The sequence below is a fragment of the Stegodyphus dumicola genome, chromosome 5 (genome assembly GCF_044657685.1).
Source record: "Stegodyphus dumicola isolate Sdum_Otavi_A_Nest chromosome 5, ASM4465768v1".
Lineage (NCBI taxonomy): Eukaryota > Metazoa > Arthropoda > Arachnida > Araneae > Eresidae > Stegodyphus > Stegodyphus dumicola.
In genome coordinates, this window is record NC_140772.1 from 165237112 (window position 1) to 165251393 (window position 14282).

The 14282-nt window shown below is 31.9% G+C and overlaps 1 protein-coding gene across 4 annotated transcripts in view; it reads right to left on the reverse strand.

Annotated features, from left to right (window-relative positions):
- Positions 1-14282, reverse strand: part of LOC118204028 (uncharacterized) — a 53547-nt gene that overhangs the window by 1132 nt on the left and 38133 nt on the right. The window contains exon 1 of one of the 4 annotated variants that reach the window (XR_015041333.1): positions 8290-8528. The exons of 2 other annotated variants lie outside the window; for them this stretch is intronic. Coding sequence is in view for 1 of the 2 variants with exons in the window: in XM_085817335.1 (XP_085673461.1) it covers positions 6804-6845 (42 nt within the window). In the remaining variant the exon portion in view is untranslated. Of the gene's footprint in view, positions 1-6803; positions 6886-8289; positions 8529-14282 lie in introns of those variants that run through there. One more of the 4 variants, XM_085817335.1, reaches the window with a different exon arrangement.

The window sequence follows — 14282 nt, forward strand, 5'->3', positions numbered from 1 at the left end:
TGTTAAAATAAGCTCATAAAGAAAGCATGTTTTCTGACAGAGAGAAATAAGTTTGCGTACATATACTTAGAGAAAAATGTTTTGTCCGTGTTGCCTTATTACGAAATAAGATCCCATTTTTTGCATTATGGATTATAAACAATATAAAAAAATTCATCATGAATAAAGTAAGTCGTTTCGTTTTTAGTGTTATTTATACAAAATATTTGAAAAATAACTGTGTACTTTGAATGAGCATTTATGAAAGGTGATGGTAGTGGTGTTCGTAAAAGTCCAGAAGATCCGCTTCCGAGATGTTTCCCATGCAAACAATTATTGCAGTTAATTCATTAAGTACGTTTGAAGAATCATGGAACAGCGCTAATTTTGAATGTAATTTTAGAAAATTTGTCTTTAAAAGCTCCTTTTGATAGCTTTTAGCACTTTGTATCTGATAAAAATTGACAATTTATAGCCGATCAAAGAAATATAGCTCTCTTCTATATCCAACATAAGAATAGTTTGCATTAATTCTAATGCCAGCCGCTGAAGTTAAGTGAAAGCCGTATGTATTTTCATTCTGTGTGCATAAAAATATTCGGTAACTGAAAAACTTATGTTAAATTAAGCTACTTAAATATAACAAACTGCACAAGGGCTCTTTGCTTTAGAGGAGGAATGCCTTCGTGAAGGATTTTCTGGAGAAACTGGCTCGTGTTGATGTTACATATGGGGAACTACGAAAATCAATCTTGCAGGCGACAAACGTGCCTGGTATAGAAGCTGAACCGAATTACCAGGTTCCTATTTAGCGGTCATAACCACTCGGCAGTGGGCCAAAAAAATAATGAATTAGTTTTTATTTGTGGACAGCGAAAAAGAGTTTTGGTATAAAACTTAACTGCTGTTTCTATTGCAGTTAAATTTTACGTCGAATTTTTTAGCTTTTATGACCTTGTAGATGTACTATAAAACATTCAGGAAATATTACCGGTAAACTAAATATACGCATTTAAATTTAATTTACATTTGTATATATGCGTTTAGAAGTAAAACATTCGAATGACTAATTTTGATATACAACAGTTTGAATGTAGTGCGCGAAAATTATATTAATCCTCAATTAGTGCTATAAACTAGTGGAATATGGAAGGTTATTCCTCAATTCGTTTGCCTTTAAATGCTGAACTCGGGTGAAAACTTATGCTATGCATCTATTAGAACATTCTGCCATTTTTATACAAGGAAATCAAGTTTATATTTGCATTCTGCATTTGAAGTTTATATTTGCAACTGGAAGGTGTCGAGATTAAAGTACAGGAAAAATAAAAATGCTCACTTTAAACAAACAAAAAAACACCGACATTTTAAATTATTTCTCATAAAAGCGTTCAAGCCAAACAGACATCCCAGTCCATAATATAAAACAGCATTTTTAAATAGAAACTGCATTAATTTTTCGACATACCAGTGCGCTACATTTATGCTATCAACTCAGTGTTTAACTAACCCATGGAAATCTTCGGCCTAGAAAGGTTTCACGGTATGTTGGTACCAGATTAAGACAGTCTACTTCACTTTGTCAACTGTGGAAGAGCTCACTAGTGGCCGAGCATATTAAAGCGGTTAAAAATTGCTGGATAGTTGTAGTTCGTCTTGGATACGAACGCAGGCGAATACACTGTGTTTTCATAATTCAGTTTTATCAGAATTTACAACAGCCGATTTTAATTAATACATAGCCTATGCGTGTGTTTAAAACATTTAGAGTCAACTCTCAGTTTCCAGGAATGACACCACGAATGAAGTCCACCAGTTAACGTAAAATCACAGCTAATCCAAGAGGAGCTTAAAAATATAGACAATAAGAATAAGCACGAAAGAACATTGTTTAAAACATATTTGCATTCTAATGCAATTTAATATAGACCAGTCAGAAATTTAAAAGAAAATTTAAAAGGGCAAGAATTTCCAATGTGACCATTACTGATTGAAGTTTGGACAAAAGGGGTGTAATTAGTTATACCTAGCCCCACCCACGTTTCTAATTTTTTTTTTTTTTTTTTTTTTTTTTTTTTTTTTTTTTTTTTTTTTTTTTGCATCGTATATAGCCACATCTTTCCATTTTCCCACTATATCTCAAGCTTTTGCTCAAAATTTGCATTTTTTCACTTGCATTTTTTTTTTAAATGACTAACTGTGCGATATAGACTTGAAATATAAACCTACGTTTTCTTCTTGACAGTTAGCATAACTGTCCTGTAGTCTCTCCAATCATAGTAAATTTATCTGACCTACCGGAATAGAAACATCGTTAAGAATTTTTAAAAAAATCAAAAAGCTCTTGCTGTAGAAATGGGTCTAATAAAATGCTTAAAAAAATGTGCCAAGGAGAACCTAACATTCTATCAACAATGCAGTATTCATACCTTTAGAGTTTCCAAAAGCGTGCAAAGATGTAAATGTTATTATTTCCAAACCAAGCATGATAGCAACCTTTGCGAAAACTCTTCGACTCCTCAGCATGAGAAGATTCTGGAAAAAAGGGTCAGTGGCAGATTTATTGCTTATTTTAACCGATTATCTGCTGTCCAATAGGATTCCCATCGGAACCTCTGTACTGTAGTTCGCCTAATTGAAGTCACCATGTTCATTATGACATGGTAAACACCTTTAGCCATTCACATCTTCAAGTCGATCAGATTAAACTTTTAGTTTAGCCTCAACAAGATTCAACACTTCTCAATCAAACTAGACATCTTCCTTACTGAAAGCATTTTTCGTATCAGAAAAATTACCTTTTTTATGCGTACTTTTTAAAGTTAGTGCAACAAGACATAAAATATCTCGCATGTTGTTAATAATGTTTTTAAAAATTTTTCATATTTTTATGACGCAAAATAAATGATAAATTATCTGAATTATGAAATAAATCCGGATTCGAAAGAAACGTGGCATAAAACTCGCATATTCTTATAGCAAAGCATCGTTGAGGGTTACCACCATAGCCACAAAAAACATTGCGAGTTTATTTGGAATTAATAAAAGTCTACTATGAATCACGAATAAACTCGTGACAATTGTTCTCGACGACGAATTAACTCGGAATAACTAGGCAAGAGGTTAATCTATACCGAATTTCAAGGACAACAAGGTTTCTGTCGTCTGCTATGGTAGGGACCACATAGCGATTACTATTATGACATGGCTGACAATGTAACAAGAATCATGCTGTAAAGACAATGCAAGCTAAAATAAAATCAATAAAGACTTGGTGCAAACTTTGAAGCACCTCAGCCAACAATGGCGTTCCTCAATATTACATGGCACCACAAACCCATTTGCACCATAAGATAATCTACACCCTAAACAACAACCGCAATCATCTGAGGTGAATCAATAAACCCAATACAATTGCTCATTACCATGGAGTCAGGCTTTCCTAAAACAAACAAACTTTTTTTTTTTCTAAAGTATTTATATACGCTGTCTCGGCGTGATGAGATGACGTGTGCTTTTAGACGCTCCAGAACTAATTTTAACAATTTAAAATGCTCAGTAAAAATATTATTCATACTTATTTCAGTATTGAAGCTGATGAGTGAATACTTTCACAAAATTCAAATATCATCTTATTTCACTCATTTTTATTTTCCTTTCGGTATTTTTTGTAAATGGATCTGGGATTTTTTTTACTACAGGCCAACATGCACTGAACAATTTCCTACATAAAGGACGCGCTAATGCTGTCTATTAGCCACTGTTAAGAGAGTTATTTTCATCTCTTTTAACAGTATTCTTGTTTTTTAAATAGTGAAATTAGTTAGTGAAATGTGAAATTTTTTTAGTTAAAAAAACTGTTAGTGAAATTTTTTTAATGTTTCTCTCTGTTTCGTGATCTTTTTACTGAAACAGCTAAATTAAGAAATAAATTTCTTACGTTTAGAAATCTATTAGCACGGACGAAATGGTATAATTAAAAATATTTCTCGCCGGAAGCGTCTTGGCGAATGTATCGTTCGTTCTAAGAAGAATTATCTGGCGGGCATTGACCATTAATGAAAAATATCCCATTCTGTTTCACGCGGATAGTTTCTGATAAACTTAACCATTGTTTAACTAGGGTTCATTTATTCTGCCCACAATAAATCGAGAGTTCAACGTAAAAATTTCTTTAGTAAATTTCATTATAGATCAGATAGAACACATTTTTTAGACTAAAAACACTAGGATTTATAGCATGTTATTTTGTTTCAATATTCAAATATTACTTAGATGAAATTATGACAATTCTAGAGCCGTATGGAAGCATTTAAAACATTTATATGGAAATGCTAAATGTATTAGAATTAACGGTACTATTCGGTTTCGAGGGCCGTAAAAAAATTGCAGCGAAAATGTACGCGCAAAAGCGCCAAATCTAGCAAACGCGCCCAGTTAACAGCGCGCCAAATCTAGAGTACGCGCTGATTTCAGATTGCGCAAGTTTATATAGTTCTATATTTCTTAACACGCCATTGAAATACTAGTTTAATTTTTAAATTATTTTTTGATTTTAAATCTTTTTTTGATATCCTATGGATTTCACAATTTGGGAACTGCCCATGACGAAAAGTCGGCAATAGAATCTTGGGTAAAGTGCAGAATCATCCACTGCTTGACGCGTTTTTAAGAATTGCAAATACTCGGTATCCATGTGCACATCGACCTATTTTTACTTAAAAAATATCCTAGAATTGCACAAAAATGGCAGTGCGCACACCCTTGACTTTATCTATGTACACATCGACCTATTTTCACTTAAAAAGTAAAAAGAAAATTAACAAAAATCTAATTGTTTTTACCCTTGTAAAAAGCGGCAAACAAATAAGTGAGCGATTCTGCACTTTACCGAGAATATTTTCAAAGGGAAGGCATCATTCATTATAGAAAATTACTTTTGAACAACCAACGAGATGAAATTATGCTTTAGCGATAAGTTGGTAGCGAAAGAGCGATGCAGGCATCCATTCAGTTATGTTTAGCAATTTTTATATAAATTATAATAATGATCTGAAATAGTTATTTACTCTTATGCTTCCATTCAGTCATGTTTAGCCTTTTTCATATAAATTATAATAATAAAAAAGTATTATATGAAATTAACCTTTCATCTAAATTAGAACATCAATCTTAAATAGTTATTTACTATTTTACTTCCTTTCTTGCCACAATTATTAGAGTTGCTGCAATTATTTTTGGCAGCATTGGCATCAACAATAGTTTGGCGATTTTTTACGGCCCTCGAAACCGAATAGTACCGAATTAACTCCCAATTTTGCTTGCCTTTCGCAATTTCCCAAACATGACTTGCATTAACTATGCACTTTGTAAGCAGATTTTTGAAGATAAAACATATATAATATTACAACTAATCGTATTAACCCTTTTGAACTGAAAATATTCTCTCCAAGGCAAACAAAGCGTGTTATATCACTCGAAGGCTATTCAACTTGCGTCACGAAGGAATTAAAACACTACGAATTACAGATTAATTTCAGTTACACGTAATGTCATATTTTATTAACTTCAGAATGTAATCACCTTTTTTGACCATCTAAATAAAGAAATACACTATTCCCGATGATAAATTGTTATCTAAAATGAATTATTTAAAACGATTAGTAATAAGTTAGCTATGAAAAAACCTGGGCATGAATAAAGCAGCGTTTCTTGGCAAAAAATCACGATTCTGATGAATGATAATGACGTTATTTTAAAAATAAAGAAAACCATTTTGCATGTTTAACTAAAGCTATTAAACTAGCGCAAATGATTCTTGAGCAATCTGCAATCGCTAACCATGTTGACATCGTATTAACCGTTTGAAAAATTGTAATATATTTGAAAATTGCAAACCATATGCTTATAAATATAAAATTATTTTTAAAATAGTTTTAAATTGTAGCGATATTTTAATTTCAACAAAATCGTTATTACTAGTCATAAAGAGCGAAAATAATCTTAGTCTCTATATGCTTTAATCGATAAACATTTCAGCTATAGAGAATTAAAACTAAAGAATTTTTTTAGAATTTGACAAAAAAAAAAAAAGATAGAAAGAATTTTGTCTGACGAATGCAACTCTTCTGTTCAATACATGGAGAGGAAGTTCTATGCAGAATACATTTGAACATTTGTTGTAGCAAATCAAATGGAACGAAATAAAACAGACTAGGTTATATTAGGTAATCAAACCTTCATGGTCGAGAGCTAAGTATTATTATTATTGGGAGTTAAGCTCTTACCAGAATACATTTATTCTAGTAATCAGAAAAAAATCGAGCCATAACTGAAATTTAAATTCACATAGCCCAACAGCTTATAAAATGTTGTATCCAGAAAGTTTGAATTCATTTATAAGCCCAACAGCTTATAAATGAAGTATCCAGAAAGTTTTTGTATCATGAAAATTAATTATGCAAAGTGTTGTTTGAGAGATAAATCTTATTTACTAATAATTTTCCCATTCTTATAGGGAAAGCATTAGTTTTTGTGGTCTAAATTGGACTTTGTAGACACAAGAGCATAAGTTTCTGCGTTCCTAAACAGTCGAACTCTGAAACTTATTTACCTCAAACTTTTATATCTTTATTTTATCTGCGACTAGTAAGATACTTTCTTCTTGGTTTTCAATTCCATCAATCAGTTCAATCATGGCAATATCATGCACTATATCAAAACTCTTCGCAATATTTATAAAACATTCGATGCTTCAAACTATTCGAGGTTTGGAGAATATTTTAAGTACTAATATTGTATCGGTAAAATTACGTTACAATTACCTGATCTAATGACAATGACAGGAAAGCGAGTTTTGAGGACATTGGAAAGAACGCTCATCATTTCCATCATTGCAACTTCAATAAAGATTGAATGAAAAGCAAATCTGAATAAAGGAAGGAAAAGTAAATTCTATGTTCTACATGAAAATATTAAATAGAATCTTTATTCATCGCTGCAGTGTCTCTCCATCTTAAGTAAATCTTCACAATTATGGATTCTTTCAAAAAATATAGGCTTCGGATCTTTAAGGAGGCATTTTAATTAAATTCATAAAATACTAGTAAAAAATACAAAAAATAAATATTATTTTATAAGGTATTTTTCCGTTTCGCCGGCGCAAATCTCGCCAAGTAGACTTTATTGGCGACAACATACAGTACATACATAAAAAATGTTAACAAATGTTAGTCTAAGAATTTTTTATTTTGAAGAAATAAACATCTTAATATCGTTTAAAATTTTGCAAAAAGCAGATAAATAAAGGCAATAAATTTGTTAAAATACATTAATTTAAGAATTTACTGTGCTTTCATGGTTAAACATCCTGATTCGCCGGTTCGTATCACGTGACCCCAAGTAATCTCATTTTACGTAAACTACGCTGCAAAAAGCTCAGTAATTATCTACATTAATTTCAAGTTAAATCTTAATTTGGAATACAAGTTTAAATTCAAGAATTATTTCAATTCGTACGAATAGCTTACTCAGAAATTATGCAAAACCGCAGTGCTTTACTTAGCTAGAGCATTCTCATTAGAATGGATGAATTTAACCCTTTGCCTTTTCTATATTTTCTGCTTCGGGTAAGTGGTGTGATTGAATCCTAATTGACTTAATTACCGCGAAAGCGGAAAAATATGCTCAATGTAAATTTTATTTTTCCTCTACTTAGTAATAAACGATTTTAGAGAAGCCATAAAAATCTAAAATCATTAAAGGAACACAAAGTATTAATTCTACTTTACCTTTCAAGCATACAAACAGCGTCTCGGGTAAATAAGCGAAAAGAAGGCAACATCATTTATTGCCTTATATCCTTCTACTGAAGTTACTTTATCTAGCAGTTAAAGTTAATGTAACACACTATTTAACATATATTTATTTGTTAAACATTTTACGAATTAAAATATGTATTCTCTCATTTTAAAGAAAGTACAAAGGTATTTATAATTTAAGAATAATTTTAACTACATAAAGTAATAATCAAATAATCGATGCTTACGTATTATCGCAACCATCTTGGAGGAGTTCGGCGATTTTGTACAGATGAAAAGGTAAAAGTTACTAATCGAGTACAAGTTGGTAGTTTTCGCGCCTTCTTTTTTTTTTTTTTTTCCTAGGAACGATTCCTAAACTATCGATGTTTACCGTAAGAGGGTAAACGTTATTAATATATGAAAAGAAAACATACTTTAGCTATTTAAAATACAAATTTGAATTACTAAATGAAGATTATGTGATACATTAATAAAATAAAACACTTACATTCTTCTTCAAATCTTCCTGTACTTTTTAAGCGCTGTTTCTCACCCGAACTGCATGGCGATGTGTTTTCGCTTTAAAAAAATTCAGAGAATAGGAGACTAGGTTGCATGTAACCCTCGGCAACAGCGGCTATCTAGGGAACGCATTTCCTCGCTGTTCGCTTTAGAACAATTTCAGAAAACTTCTATTTTCCTGCATAAATTTTACCGCAGTTTCCTCCACTGCTGGTAAATTTTACAAATTTATTTTTAAAACTATATTTAAAGCAAAAATTATCACGATTTGTTTATAAAAAATTCGAAAAATCGTTGGAACTTAGAATGCAAATTTAAAGAAAAAAAAAAAAAAAACGCGTACGAAAAATGACAGCATTGTTTGACTGAAGAATTGTTATGGACATGGCTGCCGGAAGAATGATTATCTCAAGGGTTGTCAGAATTCAGCACATTCTGAAATGTGACGACTTCTATTAAGGTGATTGCGTTAATACGCAAGTACCATATAATCTTATCTATGGTAACCCTTACATTTCTTATAGAAAAACACTGATTCCCAAAATTCATGTCAACAACATACATACGAAATTCAGTTGTAAAGTTCAAAACACAAAGTTTAAATAACTGTTTAACTTATTAAAATAAAATTAAAGTTCTAGATAGTGCTGTTGTAATAAGCACTCGAAATCTTTCTTCAGTTTCCTTATAGTATTTGTCTTTATTCTTAACTCGAACATTGTGCTATTTGTAAAATTACTCATCACATTGCAATCTGTCAATCAATATATTACATGGCCATGAAAAGGCACTACTGCAAGCTTCCGTCTAAATTTCTGCTATCTATAAAATTCGGGCGTAAAATTTTGCAATTCATCCAATAGTTCAATTAAGGTGCTAGATACGTTGGGCTGTAATCTCATACTGAAAACAGTAGTTTTCATTGGCCTGCAATGAACTTAAAAACACAGAACGTAACAACCTTAAAAAAAGCTAAACAGGAATCTAGAAAATCTGAAATTTTTTATACATAATTTATTATACCTAGTGGCTTTTAGATCTTTCATAAACTCATTGTTCCGGAAGTACTTCGGGAAAATGCCTTCAGATGCTTTTTCCCTCCAATGTCTGTATATATATCTCATGATTGTTATTGGAGGCAACTAGAATCAGCATAATATTCATGACCAAAATCGCAATAACAGTCTTGTATTTGACGTACATATATTAAAACACTCAATCGATTTCGAGGGCAGCTGAAAGTCCCTCCTCATCAGGAGAACTAAATTACTAAAAAGGGGAAAAAAGAAGAAAAATAAAACATCGGCAAAGGAGTCTCAGAAACACGTGGTCGTTATCAGCACTGCACATGGTCGTAACCGGATTTTGAATCAGAGTTACACTGGCCGCCTACTTTTACTGAGCCAGGCTATCTGATCAAACATATAACTTATAGACTAAAACGCAAAAAAAAAATTAGCGAAGTCAAAAACAAACAAAAAAAAAATAGGTAGCGAGGGGCAACTGCACCTTCACGCACCAAGTCTGAACGTCGAATAATATTCGTCGAATGAATTTACGAATAACGTCGAATGAATTTACGAATAACGTCGAATGAATTTACAGTTCTATTTTTGAAGGTTTAAATATAGAACCTACTTCTGCAGCTGCAGAAGTTCAAATGACGAAAGCGAAGCCTGTGCTCAGGAGTTGGGGAAAAGAGGAAGAAAGTCAAGCTACTGTGCCATCTACCGATAAAAATAAAAACAAATATAAAATAATTTCCTTAAAAGCCGAGGACTGGAGGTGGTATCGTTAACTAGATTGGAAGATTTCTAAGAAAATGAAATGCCTCTAGAAAATCTAATTCGCAAACGGAAGATGTTTTCTGAATGATTTTGGCTCCGAAAAATCGAAAATATGATTTTCTGACCTACAGTATTGGGAAAGAGAAGATTCCCGTGTTTCGTTTTTTTCTAGTACATATCTCATGTTACTTAACGCAAAATTTTAAGGTTCTCTTACTTTAACCAATGCAAATTAAAACCACATTGGCAAGAAATCCTGAATATACTCCTGAAGTGTTCTTATCCGGTGATGGGGTCCTCAAATATGGAACTGCGAATTTTATTGACAGAAGAAAAAACGATCCCAAAATTGAATTTCTGTAAAATATTTGAAATTTTATAGTTAATAGAGGGAGAGAAAGGAATGACAATAGAATTCTTATAATCTTCTAACTTGAAAAGTGTTTTTTCATGCGTAGAGATGAAAAGGTTTTAACCGTTTAATCAGTAATATTAGGTGAAAAGCCTCTGTCAGTAGCAACTAAGTAGTAGTTCAACTCTTGATCATGAGCCGATTTCGAAAAGCAAACTGCAAGTGCTCGGAAAATGAAAGAATAAAATAAAGCTAACATACTGTTAGGTCGAATGATTTATTTAAAGTGTGATGGAAGGCAAACATATGAAACTTTACGGTAAATAATGGTACTGAAGTTGGATATATTGCATGTGACAAAGATGCCGGGGAACGGAAGAGAAGTGGATGTTTCAAGTTCAAAAAGCGAACTGAATAGCAGGAATACAGAATTCATTAGAAAAGGAACATTATTTAAATCATCATTATTACCATTAACCACGCTAATGGTACCGTCAACGTAGCGGATCGTAGCGAAGTTTAAAATTTCAAATAATTTGGATTAATAATAAAGCGTACAGATATCAGCAAGGATAGGACTGATAGAGCTTCCCATGGTTAATTACTCAGTCTGCTTATAACTTTTATTTTGAAAAATAAAACGTGTTTATTTCAGACAATGTATAGTAAGAGAAATAACCTCATAAATGTTTATACATAAGGAAATGAAATTCTTGGAGTCTGGTTTCCAGACATTTAAGCGCACCTTCCAACTGGCAATAACGATTTTACATCCAAAGAAACCATATGGTGAAATTATTAGGAAAAACACCTTTCATTTATTTATAAACCCTATCGAAGTTTTTATGCTGTAAGTGTTATTGATTAACAAAGCCGAAAATCTAGAAACTAAATATTTAACTAACGGGTACGATTCAGTGCCTAAATTTGATATAACAGGGCGCAGTGCAATACCATATTTATTCATTAATTTCGGGTAGAGCATAAATCTGGCGCAATTCTCAACAAATTATATAGGCAATTTTTGTAAGCGAGTTGAAAGGATTTGTGAAGATTCAATTGAAGTTTTTATTTTTAAGAGGTCCAAAGGTAAAAGATCTTTAAGGTTTATATTTATATGGGCCTTCCTTTAAGAATTTAGCTGCACCACCAGTACAAATGCTTTTACCTATGACGTCTACCTGACCAGCTTTATCGGCCTTTTAAATGATATTATCTGGGATAAATTAAATTTCACGTAATGCAACTTTTTCTCTTGCATTTAAATTAAGGCTCAATGGTTTACTGTTGAATTTCACGTAATAAGAGATAAAACGCTTAATCACTTTTTTCTGTGTATCTGGCCAGATACTACTTAATTTAAGAACTCTTTTAATGAGAGCTAAAATCTTTGGAATCGAAAGTTTGAGATTTGTGAAGTTAAAATTGTATTTCAGTATTCTCTTTTGTTCAAAATTCTCTTCTGAAAAACTATTATTAGAAAAAGGATTGGTGCTCACGATGGGGAGAGTTTTTGAAATATTTAACTTAGACGAAATTAAATTTTGGACTTTAGTTACAAGGACCTTTATATCGGTTTTCTAATCGAACATTTTCATTTCTAGGCCGGACTTTAATTGAATGGCAGCGAATATTGAACACGAATTTGCAAGTTCCAGATGAAGCTTATATAGCTCAAACTGAGTTCTAAATAACTACTGACGTGTGTCCCTTATGATGCACCAAAGCAAGCTTAGTTCGCAATTTAGGAGAATTTTTGAAATACGACTGGGATGTTTTTGATTACATTTATACTCAATGAAATTGGGGATTAATTTTTCTACATTAAAGTTAAGGTGATTAGTAGTATTGAATATTAAAATTGAAGGTGATTTAGAAATTTCTGTCGTTTCATATATAATTTTGTGAAACGATTAATGGTTGAAGGCACGGTGAAAAATGAAGAATTACAATCAGAATCTGTTTAAATAACCAACTGTAAAACTTTAAAAATTATATTGAAGAAAATTAAAAATATCTGAAAGGTTTCAGATTTTAACGTTCGACAAAAGGGTTTGTTAATGCTCAACGAAACCTATAAGACGAAATTTTAATCCAAGATGGTGGTCTCACGGAAAAATATACAGTCACAAAATGGCAAGCATACCGCGTGGGAAAACGGTAACAAAACAATAAGCTTGTTCGGGGCTAGTCAAATTTGAGTTAAAATAACACGCAGAATAAAGATTATTGGAGCTGTTAAGGCAACAAGAATCAGCATAACATTCAGAAGTTTTATATTTAAATTTCCCAAACTAGTCTTGCAAATTCATTAATATTAGGCGTATTCTTGTAGCCGTTACACTTCCAATAATCGCTTTTCGGCGTGTTTTTTTAACTCGAATATTATACTTACGTTTAGCAACTTCTGAAGGACTTTCCGCATTAACTGAGCATATATAGACAGTTTTAGATATTTGAGATTCTTTTAAGTGTTAGAAACGGTTTTGATTTTTGATAGATATTCTAAAAGATATACTTATTTATTATTGTTCATACTTTCTCTTAGCTATAATATAAAGTGTGGAGTACAGCGAAGTGAAATTCGACTAAATTTATCACTCTCCAAAACAGAAAATAAAAGAGATGATAGCATATAAACTGGTAAATTTAAAAGAAAATTTTTTAATGGAAATGAACATGTCATCGAGAAGAGATAATAAAATTTAGCGGATTCTCCTCTGAAATATTTGAAACAAATTCTTGTGTAGTGTATTCATATGAAATATTGCTTAAAACAAAATGTTTTGGAGAGTATAATGCATTCAGAAACGTTAGTATTATACATTTGTTTTTACACATCTAGCTTGTATGATGCTATTGAGTGCTTTTTCGTTTATTGAACTGTAAAATTCTTTTCTTTTCTTGATTTTGCTCTGCGTTTCCTTGGTACTATTTATATTAATCGAACTCTTACTAGCTTTTGGTTATACTGAAATAGTCTTCGATTTAAGTATCTTGTTTGTGGTTCCATCATCTTTTGTTTCACTTCAAGATTTTCCATTCTTTTGACTTTACTTAACAAGTTCGTTAAGCAGAAGCATACTTTATTGGAACAAAACTAATTCCAATAAACTGTTTAACTAACCATTTTATTTTTCAACCTCATGTAAAGAATAGGAAATATTTCTGATTCAGTGAACTAAGATTCCCTTAATAAAAACTCCGTTCTTTTAATCTTAAAGATACACTCAATTCTTAGTTATGTGTTCTTTATTAACTTCGTGGGCCTAATATTTCTAATAAATAAGTTCTATTAGAAAGAAAACTTTTAGTCATACGAAATCGTGAATTACATTTTCAGGTTTTAAGGCGCTGCCGCAAACAGTATAAACTTATTTTTGGCTAATTCCTGCAACTGGTCTGAGCCCAGAAGGATCACTTGAAATACGTCTTAATTCCAGCAGTTTTGTCATGGTCAAGACGTCATCGCATTGTCTTTGTCATATTCAGAATTTGGTTGTACCCTTTTGCTGTGATTTTAATAGTTAAAGCGTCTCCAGACTGATTCAATGATGTGTACAAAAGTTCTTAAATGGAAGGTGAAATTCACATAAGAGCAAAATCAGCAACAGATTTTAGTTCTTCCCTCTTTTTTAGCAAAATCTCCTTCCGGCCATAATTTTCAATTTGATGACAAATTACTCTTTTGAGCTAGGTAAGGTCCGGGTTACGATCTCGTGAGTTCCATTAATTTTACCTTTGATCTTACATGAAAAATCCGCATTATACTTTTTGGCTACCTTTTGTATTACCGCTGAACTCGAGCAATTCGACTAGGGCCCAAATTCCGAGTAAAAA